Source organism: Geotrypetes seraphini, chromosome 9, assembly GCF_902459505.1.
Source record: "Geotrypetes seraphini chromosome 9, aGeoSer1.1, whole genome shotgun sequence".
Classification (NCBI taxonomy): Eukaryota; Metazoa; Chordata; class Amphibia; order Gymnophiona; family Dermophiidae; genus Geotrypetes; species Geotrypetes seraphini.
The window spans coordinates 83,450,775-83,465,849 of NC_047092.1; the positions used below are offsets into that span (position 1 = coordinate 83,450,775).

The 15,075-nt window shown below is 40.5% G+C and overlaps 1 protein-coding gene across 1 annotated transcript in view; it reads left to right on the top strand.

The window, feature by feature from the left end:
- The window catches only part of DGKI (diacylglycerol kinase iota), a 1,086,779-nt gene that overhangs the window by 421,346 nt on the left and 650,358 nt on the right, over positions 1–15,075 (top strand). The window contains exon 9 of the mRNA XM_033957757.1: positions 10,871–10,945. Within this exon, the coding sequence (XP_033813648.1) occupies positions 10,871–10,945 (75 nt within the window). The remainder of the gene's footprint in view (positions 1–10,870; positions 10,946–15,075) is intronic.

Consider the following 15,075-nt stretch of genomic DNA (forward strand, 5'->3'; position numbering starts at 1 on the left):
CTAAGGACCATTAAAAAATACTTCGACCCAACATCCTTCAGGTTGCTGGTGCAGTCGCTGATCCTATCCATTCTTGACTACTGCAACATCATCTACCTGGGTATCCCTCAAAAAACAGTTAAAAAACTGAGATTAGTACAAAACACCGCCGTTCGCCTAATCTTTGGACTAAGAAAAAATGATCACATTAACCCCTACTATAAAAAACTGCACTGGCTACCAATAGAAGTGTGAATACTATTCAAATTTGCCTGCACCTGCTTCAAACAAGTCTGGGGACTAGCACCTTCATACCTGCAAACTCACTTCATCCTACACAATCCCACACGAACAACCAGAAACAAAAACTTCTTTGCATACCCAAAGATCACAGGATGTAGATACAAATCCTTCCTGGATAGAACCTTTAAGTTCAAGCGAACAGACAGCAAGTCTGGCTGAGAAACTACATAAATGAACCAAATCTGACTTACAGTGCATTCTGAAAATCAATTAAAACCGCCCTATTCGCCAAATTCATTGACTAAAACTGTCCTCTCCCTCACTAGGATTTCCCCTCTGTAAACGCCTTTTCCTTCCCTCAAGAAGATCCTTTATTGTATTCTTTATCCATAGAACTCCAATTAGTATGTAAGCTTTCTATTTAGACTTATTGTATTGTATTAAGACTTACTGTATTGTATTCAGACTTATTGCTATTTGCTGACTGTCCAGCCTTCTTTCAATGTGAACCGCCTAGAAGTCGCCTGACTATGGCGGTATAGAAAAATAAAGTTATTATTATTATTACTTCCAATAATTAGCCACTAACAATTAGTTAATGGTGTTAATTGGTAACAATTTGTAATTACAAGCATCTCATTATGCGCTATTCTGTTAAATGTGGGCAAATCTTTTAGCATGTAACTGAAGAAGGGGTGTGGCCATATAAAGGGCATGTAACTGACAACACAATCTTTGCAACCAATGCCAACTTCTAATATCACATTATTTAATATACTTTCAACATTCAATATTCCCTCAATAACAGAGTTTAAATCCTTAGTTTCATCAATGAACACCACTGTATCCCCTCATGATCCAATACCTACCAAGATTTTGAAGAAATTCTTTATTTCTTTGCTCCATTTATACATAGTATATCTAATAGCCTTACTTACAGTACAGTGCCATATTTTGGAAAACTGGCAATTATTATCCCCAAAATTAAAAATATTCATCAACCAATTTCTGATATTTCAAATTATCGTCCAGTTTCTAACATTAAATTCTGTGCAAAAATTATCAAAAAACATGTTTTCAATCATTTAAATGATGTTATTGAAAAAAACAATTGTTCTACATCCTAACCAAATTGGTTTTCATTTAAATCACTCAACAGAAACGACTTCTTGATCTTACTACATCAATATTATACTATATAGATCATCTTAAACCAGTACTAGTGATCTCACTGCAGCATTTGATACTGTGGATTATGATATACTACTATGTTGTCTGCAAGATATTGGTATTACAGATATAGCTTTTCAATGGTTTAAATCCCATTTGAGTGATCGCCATTATATTTTAAAATTGGAAGATCAATATACTGACCTGCCATGTGGGGTACCTCAAGGATCCATTTTTGATCCCATTTTGTTTAATATTTTTCTAGTCCCACTACTTACTCTTGCACAATCTATTGGATTTACCGTATTTGTATATGTGATAATATTCAATTTCTTCACACAATTGATGTTTCAAATTTGTTGAGGTACAACAAATTTTTTTTTCTTTAATTCTTTATTTAATTATTCATTACAATAACAAATATTCATAAATATCCACTAAATTCTGTATATAAAATACAACTTAAAATATAAAGGAAATTAATCAACAATGATATAGTCCACATTATAATAGTCACCAGTATCAATTAGAAACTTAAATCCATCAATCTTTTAACATCGCAGGCAGTAATTGGCCAATCTATATAAATCATACACCCTCCTCCAATATATATAAAGTTATTAATAATAGAAATTAAGCTTTCAGCAAAGGTTTTCCTTTAATAAAGTCTTCTAACTGGACTGATTAAAAAAAGAAATACTTATCACTTCCATACAAGACTAAGCACTTGCGTGGAAATTTCAGAAAGACGGTAGCTCCAGTTGCTACCACCTTAGGTTTTAGCTGGAGGAATTGCTTCCTTTTAAACTGTGTATGCCTGGAGATATCTGGAAAAATTGTCACACGTTGGCCACAAAACAGGTCTTGTTTTTTCAAGAAATATAATTTCAAAATAGCCTATTTTTCCAACTTTGTTTAGAAGGCCACTATTAAAGTTGCTCGTTTATCAATTATGTCCTTAGAGGATTCAAAGAACTGTGATACATTCAAACTGTCAGGTGAAACAAGTTTATCCATTTCACCCTCTTCAAGTATTTCTTTAGACCCTCTTGGAATGTAATAGAGGTTGTCTAATTCAAGAGTATCCACTTTAGTATATTGTAATATATCCCTCAAGTACATTTTCAAGAGTTCTAAAGAAGACAAATAATGTGTTACAAGCAAATTTAATAAACGGAGGTTTTTAGCCCTTATAAAATTCTCTAGTTTTTCTAACTTAGCATGAGTCAACATACCATCTTTAATATTGGAAACAGCAGTAACTTGTAAAGTATTAACAACTTGATCTATTTTTTTTCTAACTTTTTTGCTGTTTTCTAACTTTTTTGCTGTTTCATTAATTTTCACTGTTACATCTAAGGAAAACTGACATAATTTCAAAACAGTTTTTTGTAATTATGACTCTATTCTGTTAATACTTAGACATACATCATTTACAGTGATCTCTTTATCTTTAGGGAGAACTTCAGAGCCTTTCCCTATGACCATCAGCTCTTTAGATCCCTCCAAAGATTGTACTGAGTTCTTTAGTCCAGGAGGTAAATATGTTTGTGGGGAAGAAGATGTTCCCTCTAACGCTGGGTGGGACTCTTCTAACCCTGTAGAATATGGTGGTTGAGGAGGTGGTGTAGATTCCCCAGAGGACAGAGAAGCATTAAGAGTATCTAAGTTTACTTGCTCTTTCACTTGCGACAACACAGGAGCCATAAGGTGGCGATCCATCGGACCAGTCATCAAAGTTGGTGGTATTACTTTGGCCTTCCTTTTGCCCATATTGGTAAATTTCGATACTCCCTGCTCCTCTTGGGCTCCGAAGGGGCTCAAAAGGGGCAAGCCCCTTTGGCCACGCCCCTTCGGCTCACAACCACGGGCCGCGTTCCGCGGCTCAGTGTTGATTTAAAGATCCCAGAAGGACCCTTTCAGCTGGCTGGAGCAGTAAGCTGCGAGACTGCCTGCCCCGATGTTGAGAAGTGCTTCTCAGCACTGGCGGCAGGTTCTCTCCGCGGCTGGGTGTTGATTTAAAGATCCCAGAAGGACCCTCTCAGCTGGCTGGAGCAGTAAGCTGCAGGACTACTTGCCCCGATGTTGAGAAGTGCTTCACAGTACTGGTGGCAGATTCTCTCCGCAGCTGGGTGTTGATTTAAAGATCCCAGAAGGACCCTCTCAGCTGGCTGGAGCAGTAAGCTGCAGGACTGCCTGCCCCGATGTTGAGAAGTGCTTCACAGCACTGGCGGCTGAGGTACAAAAATAAATCAAAAACTTAGGGCTCCTTTTACTAAGGTGTGCTAGCGGTTTTAGCGTGCGCTAACCGCTAATGCTTCCATAGAGGTTGCATTAGTATTTTTCATTTAGCGTGTGGTTTGCGCGCGCTAATCTTTTGCACACGCTAAAAATGCTAGCGCATCTTAGTAAAAGGAGCCCATAGTTTAATCTCTGGTTAAAAACTAATCATTTGTCATTGAATTCTCAGAAATCTAAAGCTATGTTTTTTTATACAAAAGAAAATAGGATACTTTCTTTACCTTTGATATTATCTAAAATCCCAATTCAATTATCATCAACATTAAAAATTTTAGGAGTTACCTTAGATTCAAAATAATCTTTCCAATCACAAATTTCTACCAATATACAATGATGCTATTACAAATTATGCCTCATCTTATATCTCATCTTTTACTGCCCTCAGCAATTTATTATAGTATCAGATGCAAAGACAATTTGTTGTTTACAACTAGTTCAAGATAATTCTATAAAATTAATAACTGTGTAAAAGAAATTTGATTATGTCACAATTATTTTTGTATTGTGTTCAGTGGCATAGCCATATAGCTGATTTGGGTGAGAGACTGGAGCCTAAAATTAGTGGATGAGCACCAAAGTTTCTCCTGAGTTCAATATATAAATACTTGAGCTAGTGGGGATTCTCAAGCCCTGCCAACTGAATACATCTTCCTCCAGTCTGGGAACCAGAAATCTCCAAGCTTTGCAGCTAGTGGTAATGTTCTCAAGCTGCCACTGCTTTCATGCATGCATGAAAGCCAGGGGGGAAGGTAGCAGCAACAACTCTGCAATGTTGTTACCAGCTGCAAAACTTGGAAAGTTCTGGTCATAGGACCTGAGGGAGGGGTGGGAGGTGGATGTCAATTAGTGAGGCTTGGGGATTGAACAGAGTTTTTAGCCTATCCTCTGCCCTTAGCTGCCCCTGAATAATGATAATTGTATAAATATTTCCAATCAAATATTGTTTATTAAAAATTAACAGAAATCTTGTTTCAAAAAGCATTTGTACAATGGAGCCACATACTGTCAAGCGTGGAAAAATGCACCTCTCCTGAAAAAATATGGTCTCGAGGAACCTATTCCGGTGTACAATGACCATATATTACATCACTCCCATCTACCAATCATCAGCCAGCAGAAGCTGTCCTTCTGTTGAACAAAGAAATTCCTTATATATTTGTTCACAGCAATTTCTGAATATGCATAAAACATTATAATATACCCAAAGAAATACTCTCTCTCTCAGTAATTATTTAAAAGTTTAAATCAAAACAATTCTCTGTGTCAGGAACTCAAATGCTGTCGGTCTGGACATTTCTGTGTGTGAGCCCCCCGTTAATGAGAATTCCTATACTAGAGGTCAAACTGCAGATGTTACCTCTCAGGATTTCTCAAGGTTTGAAATATATATATAAATAAAGTTTGCAAAAACAATTTTATATTTAATATACACTCACAATTTATAACCATCCAATCACACTCTTGGATCCCACATTCACTCACACGCCACACGTCATATGTCATTCATATTTCAGTCATATTCAATACTTCTTTAGAGCATATTTAAGGTTTTCTTCTTTACCCAGCACTGGAATGTGAAATCTGATATTCTCCTAGCTAACTAGTTCAAGAACATCTGCCATCAATTAAACCACAAGGATTTTTGGCGCAAACTTTTTATACAAAGAAAAGACACCAACAAAGAAAGAAAAATGGAGGCAGATTAATACCTCTACAATATATATACCTAATTTCCCTTATGCCTAACCTAGCAATTCACATAAATACTGAATTCCCATTTCCTACGCTATACATCGTTTTCCTGGTCTTTTGTTAATTATCCTGACTTTTCAAGTTTTTAAATGTGTTTGCATGTAAGACCCTCTGATCAGGACTTAGAAAGGTCTCTTCCATTCCCTGCTATTTATTCTGCGCTGTTTGCGCTAACCAGGCCTTCCACAAGATCCTCACCAGCTACAGAAAGAGAGATGTTCATTTTGAGGGGGGCCTAAGCTCAAAGTGGGAGGTCCAGCCCCCTGTCATAGTTAAGTCAATGATTGTATTCAAAATGTAGTACAGACTTGCCGAGTTTAACTTTTTGGAATTTCCAGTTCTGCTTTGGTATTCATATTTCTACTTCTAATTTGTGATCCATTTTTCTATATTTGGTGACGGTCTATCTGTCTGTTTTGTGTGTGAAGAAGTCATTTAAAAATGGGTGGAGAAATTGGGAGACAGGCAGGTAGAAGAGGGGCCCCCTCCTTAATTTCTGCCCTGGGCCCCAGCATGTCTAAAACCAGCCCTGTTTCAAATAGGGACCAATCAATGTCACAAGTACCTAGCAGAATCTCAAAGAGTAGCAAGATTCAGTGCTTCAGATACCAGGGTATGCAGTGGCTTCTCCCATGTCTATTTCAATAGTAGACTATGGACTTTTCCATCAGGAACTTGTCCAAACCCTTTTTAAGCACAGATATGCTAACTTTTGTAGCCACTTAGGGCTGGACTCTGCAAATGGTGCCATTTTCAGACGGTGCCTCTAAACATGATGCTGTTCATGTGCTAATCACACAATGGCACAGTATGCAGAATTGTGGCTACATAAAACATAGGCGTCGTAAATGTATGCCAGGGTTTAAAGGTCTACATTTCTGGTGCCTACCTTTCACAAGAATTGCATCTAAGGAAGCGTCTTACAGTGCCTAAGGCCACATCCAGTGTTAACCACGCTCATAGTGGCCTTAGATGCTGTAAAGCATTTCCTTAGATGGGAAAACAGTATTGGTTTTGGAGGTGCACTTAGGCATTTAATTGGATTTTAATAGGCACAATCAATTACTGGACTGATTGAATCAATTAAAACATTTCAGTTAGGCAGTGTTAGGATGCCTAATGCCACCTAACTTACAGGATTATTATTAGAATCTGACCCTTACTCTAGCAATGAGTTCCAAAGCTTAACTATTCATTGAGTGAAAAAATATTTCCTCTTATTCGTTTTAAAAGTAATTTCATTGAGTGTTCCCTAGTCTTTGTGCTTTTTGAAAGAGTAAAAATCAATTCACTTTTACTCATTCTACGCCAATCTCCTCCTGTGCATTTATGCCATGTATGTATTTAAATATTTCTATCATTATCTCTCCTCTCCCGCCTTTCTTCCAAAGTAGGGTTACCATATGGATCCAGAAAAAGGAGGACATTGAAGCATCCAGAAAGCCTTCCACTCAGTGCTTCAAATAGATGAGATTTTCTTCCTGGTGTGCACTGCTTTCTTTTGAATTACTTTCTTCCATCCTGGACTCTATCTTCTTCGCCTCCCTAACTCTGGTCTAAAAACCAACTCGGTTCAAGTACATCTCAATGCTATCAGTGTGTTTCATTTTCCCTTGGTTAGAAACCTTCATCTGTTCATCCCTTAATATCCAGGTTCTTGAAAGGACTTTACTAATCTAATCTTGTGTGTCGCACTAACCTAAGCAGGCTCTAGGCGACTTACAGTGAAAATGAAGGGGAGGAGGAGAAGGGGGTGGTGAAGGTAAGGAAGGGACTGGGAAGGACAAGTAGGAGAGTTTCTAAATTTATTTAATCTTTGATATACCGTTTATCAAAAACATACCTAAACGGTGTACATCAAAATATTGTTAAAATAAAATAGAAACTTTAAAACTTTAAAATTAAAAAAAAAAATGTGTATGTGGGGGGAGGGATGACAAGACAAATAGACATACTGGAAATGAAAAGGTCTAGAATAGAGGGAGATGGTAATAGGCTAATAGTATCAATTGTCAAAAAGAAGAGTTTTCAGCTTCTTGTAGAATAACGTGTAGCTGGTTTCCATTCTGATTGCTTCTGGGATGTCGTTCCAAACTTTTACTCCCAGATAGGTTAGCATGGAGTGGAAGATTCTTCTGTAGTGAAGGTTTTTCATGAATGGCATGTTTAGTTGAATTCTGTTAAGGATTCTTCTGGAGGAGGACCAGACCACTGAAAATAGTTGAATAAGGGGGGCAGCTGAGTTTCCTTGGAGTATGTTGCTTAGGATACATGATATTTTGAAATTTATCTGCGATGATATGGGAAGCTAGTGTAATTGTTTGATGAATGCTGAGATCGAGTCATATTTCTTTAGGTTGAAAATCAGTCTTACTGCTGTGTTCTGGATGAACTGCAGTCTGTGGATTAGAGTGGTGTTATGCCCGAGTAAGCAGAGTTGCAATAATCCAGTTGAGGCAGAACCATCATCTGGACGATCAGAGCAAAATGGTGTGGGTGCAAGTATGGCCTGGTGAGTCTTAGTTGTCGCAAGGTGTAGATGGTCTTTTTCCAATGGTTTACTTCACTAAACCACCTATCAAGCCACCACCTGTTGCTTAGAATCTTAACATTGTACTATCTACCCTTATGAAGTCTCTCTTTGAGTCACTTACCACTTATTCTCTCATACTTCTCACTTGGAAAGTCATTTTCTTTATTGCCCTCACATCTACATGCCATATTAAGTGAACTCCAAGCACTGATCCTCCCTACACAAGATTCTACCATGACAGAGTAGTTCTCTGAACTCATCCAAAATTCCTCCCCAAAATCACCTCAGAATTCCACCTCAACCAGTCCATAGTTTTGCTTGTTTTCTTTCCAAAGCCATATTCCCATCCTGGGGAAACAGCTCTTCACACCTTGGACTGAAACATGTTCTAGTATACTACCTAACCAGACTAAACCTCAATGAAGATCCTCCCAGCTCTTTGTAGCTTATGACCATAACAGACTCATTGTTCCTGTTTCCAAGAGAATCTTCTCCACCTGGCTAGCAGACTATATCTCCTTTGCATAAACTTAGGTTGTACTGATGCTTCAGGGCTTTGTAATGGCCCACAATATCCAAGCTATGGCTGTCTCGGTAGCTCATTTCCACTCTGCATCTATTTAGGACAACTATAAAGCAGCCACTCAGCCCTCAATCCTCGTACTACTTTTTAGAATAAAACTCCAGAAAAGACAGTTGGTTTGGACATGCAGTTCTGCAAAATCTTTTTATTTCCTGAGTGCCAACTTTCCCTACAACTCACTTGGGTTTTACCAGGCTTATGTATATTCAATGTTTAACCTCTTCCAGAGTACAGTAGGCATATTTCTCATAACCTGACCACCTTCCCTAGTTGGCGGCTTAGCTTTGTTACTGAATTGAAAGTCCCATGAGCTGATGCCAGATAGGCAGACACTGGCATGCGTGCGGTATGGGCACTGCTTTAAAAAATTTAAAGTAACAGTTTCTGTACCAGGTTCCATGGATTATGTCATCCACATGTGAGAATATATGCATGCTTTCCTCAGAGAACACCTGGTACAGGTAAGTATCTTTGCTTTTCTCTGGTTTGTTTTAAATTTGCTACTTAGTAGCTTCATTGCATGCTTCTAAGTCCTAGTATTCTAGTAAAGAGTAAACAAGTGATTCACATTTCCATCAAAAATTACTGAAGGTGTGGTAACAGTGGTAGATGGTTTTGAAAAAAGTTTAGACAAGTTCCTGGAGGAAAAATCCATAGTCTGCTATTGAGACAGGAAATTACATGAAAAATACATTTTCTGGCTGCCTATCCCATAGACAAATTAGTCCTACCTTATGATTTTTATATGGTAAGTTTAATGTATGCATGTTTGTTTGATAATAACCTAATCTAATCTTTCATCTTGCTATACCGCATCTTCCTCAAACCAATGCTAAGGCTCGAGGTGGTTCACAAAAAGGATTACTAATATATAGTAATAGTACAATATTAAAGTAGTTGTTCTAAAAGTGTTTGAAAAATAAAGGCTTTCAAATATTTGCAAAAAATTTAATAAAATGTACACATTCTTAGATTAATTGGTAGTTCATTCCAAAAGATTGTTCATATGTTTGCACTATATATTTGATGTCAAAAACGAATAAAGAATAATTCAAAAGGAAGTAAAAATAAATGACAAAGAACAAGAAAATAAAGACCTATTGTAGATTGAATGCCCTTAAAAGATGAATACACCAAAGAACGTGGATGAATCTGTAATTGGCATATCTAACAACCCCCTCCCCCTTTCCTTTTACTAAGCCACGATTGAGGATTCTACTGCAGCCTGGAATGCTAAATGCTCAGACGCTGCTCTGATGCTCATAGAATTCTTATGAGTGTCGGAGCTTTTAGCACCCCGGACTGTGGTAGAAACCTCTACCACACTTAGTAAAAGAGGGCCAAAGTTTGCTATTAAAGATATAAAAGGTTCTGTAGATTGAACATGATAGATTTTATAAAAATCAGGCACTTTTAAACAATTCTAGAACTAAGAGGCAACTAATGTAGGCTTCTCAAAAATCAACTCAGCTGCAGTATTTTGAATTAACTGTAGTTGTTTTTGATTTCCTATACTGAGACTGCAATAAACAGAGTTGCAGTAATCCAGTTGAGACATTACAATTGACTGAACAAGAACTGCAAAATGAGTTGATGGAAATTGTTCAAACTGACTAGAGACAACGTAAGCTATAAAAACACTTTGGGGCTGATTCTATAAATGGGTGTCCCAATTGTAGACAGCGGTAGGCATCCTACCGCCGTCTGGCAGCCAATCGGGATGCACGTTTTTGGAAAAAACCCAGGCAATGAAGATCGCCTATATTGTAGGCATCTGTCACGGATCTACAGAGATGCATAGGGACACTTAAGCTCACCCAAGACTGGGCATGGGCATGGCTTCACTCAGAAATGACCTTGGGCAAGTTTAAGCCCCTACACATCTCCCTAGAACCGTGACAGACAAAATGCTGGCCTACATTTCAGTCCTAAAAGTAGAGTGGCCTTGGGTATCTGGACCAATCAGAGTATTAAGCCACTCCTAGGGCATCTCAGAATGAACTGGGAATGAGGCCTTAGGCCCTGATTGGCCCAGGTGCCTAAGGTCCGTTCTATGGGAGGAGCCTTAAGTATCTGGGCCAATCAGGTCCTTAAGTCCCTCCCCAGTGCATCCTAGGATGCACTGAAGGGAAAGGCCCACCATTTTGGAAGAGGTAGACCTGCCAGCAGGAGGAAGTGGGCATATATCTTGCTATCCTTCAAAAGTATGGGGGGGGGGGGGGGTCAGGGGATGTCAGGGTGGGTTGTTGAGGTGTCAGGGACCTTCCTTACAATACAAGCTTCTGTTTTATGGTTTGCTTTTTGTACAGAATTCAAGTAAATGCTCCAGTCGAAAGAAGAAAAGAATATCCTTCAAAAAGAAAGCAAGCAAAAGAGGGTCAGAGGTAAGTTGGAAAAGGTAGGATAAAAGCAGATGAAAAGCAAAGAAGGAAACAAGGCTAGAGAAAAAGAGGAGAAGAAGTAAGAAAAAGGAAGAGAGGGAGGAAGGGAAAGCAAAGCAATGCAAGAGAAAAATACAAGTAAGAGAGATGAGGCAAGGGAAAAGTGGTAAGAAAAATAGAAATGTCTAGAAAGTAGCATGAAGAAAGAGGAAATTAATGAAATGAAGAAATGTGAAGATAATGGAATGAGAACTGGGTGAGAAGGGTTGGGGGAGATTTTTTAAAAATCCTGGCCAGGTTGAGAGTAGCAAATACAGTTCTGTAGTCTCTGTCTCACTCTCTAGTCAGATTCAGAGTCATTGTACAATCTATGCCCCTGAGGTCCTTTCTTACACAGAAAGAAAGTCTTTCAGGACCCTTAGGCTTGTGGTAACTGGATGATTTGGCAACAATTGGTGCTATCCATACAAAAAAAATAGAAAGTCAAAACAATTGCAGTTTACAAAAGTCATTAAAATCTGCATGCACTAGAGATTCTTTACCAACTACTCCCTAGCACTGACATTCTTTGGAGAAGGTCAAATAACTTTTAACTACACAGTGGCATATCTTTTTTCACTATTTTCCCTATTTTATGTCCCTGTTCTTTTTGGTCCCGATCTTTAACACACCTTATGTTTCAATTCTCTTATCACTTTCTCACTTTGTCCATATTATAGAATATAAAGTCTTAGAATGTACATGTATTCTGTTGTATGATTTATCTGCTTTTTTGCTCACATGATGTCAATTACGAAGTATATGTTTTTATATATTCCATTCTCTTATGTCTTTTTCCTCTTTATTGATTTTTAGTAATTATATGTAATATGATATTTTTTATATAATTCTTATATATTGTGGCCGGGCCCGTCCCCGAGTAGGTGGGAAACTCCGGCCCAGACCACAAGTAGGAATTTTAGTACGCCTTTTATATGGTGGTGAAAGGAAGACCCGGATACCGGATTCCTTGAAAAACAGTACCAGGTTTATTAGTGTCCCAAAGTACAAAGAAAAGAAAACAGAAGCAAAAAGAAAACATTCACCTTGGTTTGTTCAAGTCCTTTGGGTGCATCCTGCACACAATTATTTTACAGTCCAGGTGAGTCTCAGGTGTTTTACTGAGGAGCTGAATTGCCCCTCCTTATCAAAAGCAAAAATACTATAACATCCAAAATATTATATCAGTTCAATGCCTTCCTTGGCTCGTATCCCCACTGGGATTTATTGATCTCTCTGGACCTTAACACCTTCTGGCTTTTATAGCTGAGCACGGCTTGTTTCAAGCCTTTCCCCTCTCAGCTCCCTTTATCTTCTTGACACATTTTTATCACCTAATTAGCTTTGCCAGCACTGCTCTGGCTTCCGTGTGAAACAAAGCAACACTGGAAGAACGTTCTTCAGGAGATTAGCTGAGGACTTTCACATACTGTATTCCCCCAGGTCCATGTCCTCTTCACTTATATTATCACTCAGGACACTGCACATTTCCCATTCACCCTCATGGGAACTCTGGCTTAACGTTTCCTCATTACTACCAGGCTGTGCTTCCCATCCCCCTCTCTGCAAGTCTGCCAAAATACCTGCAGCCTTTCCCTGGGGATAATTTCCCAGCCCTTCTCTCTGGGGTTTAAGTTGCCAGTCATTGTACCTCCCAAGTGCTGTACCACCTTTCCTTAGGTGCTGGCTTCCTGCCATACACTCATGCTGGGTCTTAGGCACCCTCTGTGACCTGGAAACTCCTTGAGTGGTTTGGCTTCTCCCATTAGAGTCAGCTGTGTCCTCCTTCTCTCTCTCCTCCCTATCTGCAAACTGACTTTGCCTATAAGGCAAACTCCGGGGTCGGACTCCACCCCTCTCTAAATTGGTCTCAGGTTTCTCCCTGACCTGGGGAAAGGAGTGATAGGGGCAATTAGTGGTTTTCAGAGCCTTCCTTAACTGGCTCTTCAGCTGTGCTGGGACCTGCCTGGGCTTGCATTCTTTTGGCTGAGCCAGCTGTCCTGGCTCCATGATGGGTTTTACAGAGCCCTGTGCTGCATTCTGGGGAGTTTTAGCAGTAGTTTTCACTGTGACAGGAGCTTCCCTGTCACATACCCCCCTACTTAAACCCCTATCGGTCCTTTCTTCCTTTAAACTCTTAGAGGACTTTTCCCCTAAACGCGACGGAACTCTTTGGGTTTCTTCACCACCCCTTCTTTCTCCTCTGAGGAGCCCCAGCCCTGCTCCCCCCGAGCAGTGTCTGTATTTATCTCCTCCTCTCGCAATTCCAGAATCATCACTCGCTCACATATTAATTGAGCTATACAATCTCCCTCTTTTATTCCATATTCTTTCTCCCCTAGATTCATTACTACAATTTTAAGGGTTCCTCGATAATCTGGGTCGACCACTCCAGCCCCTATGTGTATGCCATGCCAAACCCGATCTTGGCGCAATGCGCCCATAACATTCTCCTGGTAGAGCTATCACTAAGCCCATATCCACGACCTTCCTGCCCCTTTTTGGCACCTTTATCTCTTGGATACTACTTAAGTCCCAGCCCACGGATCCTGGCGTCACGCGGACTGGCAGTTTAGCCTTGGGAGATAGCCGCATAACCTTTAAAATGGGCTTCTCCTTGTCCGGTGTAACCCTTGCCAAGGGGACCTCTTTAATGTCTTTATTCAGGCCTACCTCTTCAGGATTTGCTGGCAGACTCTTCCCGCCCAGGTCCCTATTCAGGCCTACCTCTTCATGATTTGCTGGTGGACTCTTTCCGCCCATGTCCCTATTCAGGCCTACCTCTTCAGGATTTGCTGGCGGACTCTTTCCGCCCTGACTACACCTCGGACATTCCTTACACCAGGCCGCTACCTCTCGGGCTAGTCCGGGCCAATAGAATTTCATTTGGATCCCTTTAATGGTCGGGTCTTGGGTCAAATGCTCCTTCCCTATATCCCTATGGATGGACCAAAATATTTGTTTCCTAAAGCTGGCCGGTATTACTAAGCGCCTTTGAGCTTTTCGGGCCCTAGGATTCCATCCTCTCTTATAGAGGAGTCCTCCTACCACCTGGAACGCACAAGCCCCCCCCCCCCCCCCAGCAACTTCCCACTGCTCTATAGCCGGATTTAACGAAGGATCTTTCCTTTGTTCCCGGCTTAGAGTAGGGAATTGTTGGGCCACCTCGTAAGGCACCCAGGGTCTCCAAGATAAGGGACTCCCCCCTCCTTTGCCTTGATAGCAAGATCTTTTGTCTGCCCGCCTCTCCGCTCGGCTTTTAATTCTCTTATGGGACGGTTCTTCTAGGACATCACCTTCCAGGGGGAAGATCTGAGCTAACTTCTCCTCCTGCACTGGGGAAGCCTTCACCCCTCGCATGCCAAAGCATTCCCCGCAGTAGGGCCATTCCCGTCCCAGGATCACGTCATATGGGGGCCTAGGCATCAGGGCCATTTTCAGAGCATCCTCCCTCCCTTGATACTCTACCCATACTTCCTTCATTTCATAGGTTAAGGAGGTCCCATGCATGCATTGTATCTCCTTTTGTCCTTGGGGTCTATCACTTTCCTGACCTCGGGCTCTTAAGATCCTCCGCCACACCTTCTGGGCCAGTATGGACTGATCGGCTCCAGAGTCTATTAGGGCTACTACCGGGATTCCCTCTATTTTTATCTTGACCATACATTCTTTCTGGGGACCCAGTACCGAGGACCCAACCTTATTTGTCAGGTTCCTCTTGACCGGGCATTGTAATCTCCAATACCCCGGCTTACCACAGGCAAAACACTTACCCGCAAGCTTAACCCTGCCCCGCCCCTGGTACCTTCCCCCAGACCTCCTGAAACATCTTTCAAGGTCTTGTTTCAAGGCTCCAGGGCGCTCATTCGGGGCCAAACGGGTTACCCGTGACTGGCTCCGATAGTGGCCTGGGCTATTCCCTAAATAATCTAGCAAAGTTTGCTTCAGTATGGGATAATTAGCTGCTTGTTCAGCGCTCAAAGTCTGATCTTATATGTCATCATCTACATTTAATTTATGCAGTCTTATCGGCTCCCCAAAAGGAGCGCCTACCGGCCCGACGACGCCACCACCGCTGCCGGCCACCGGTGTTG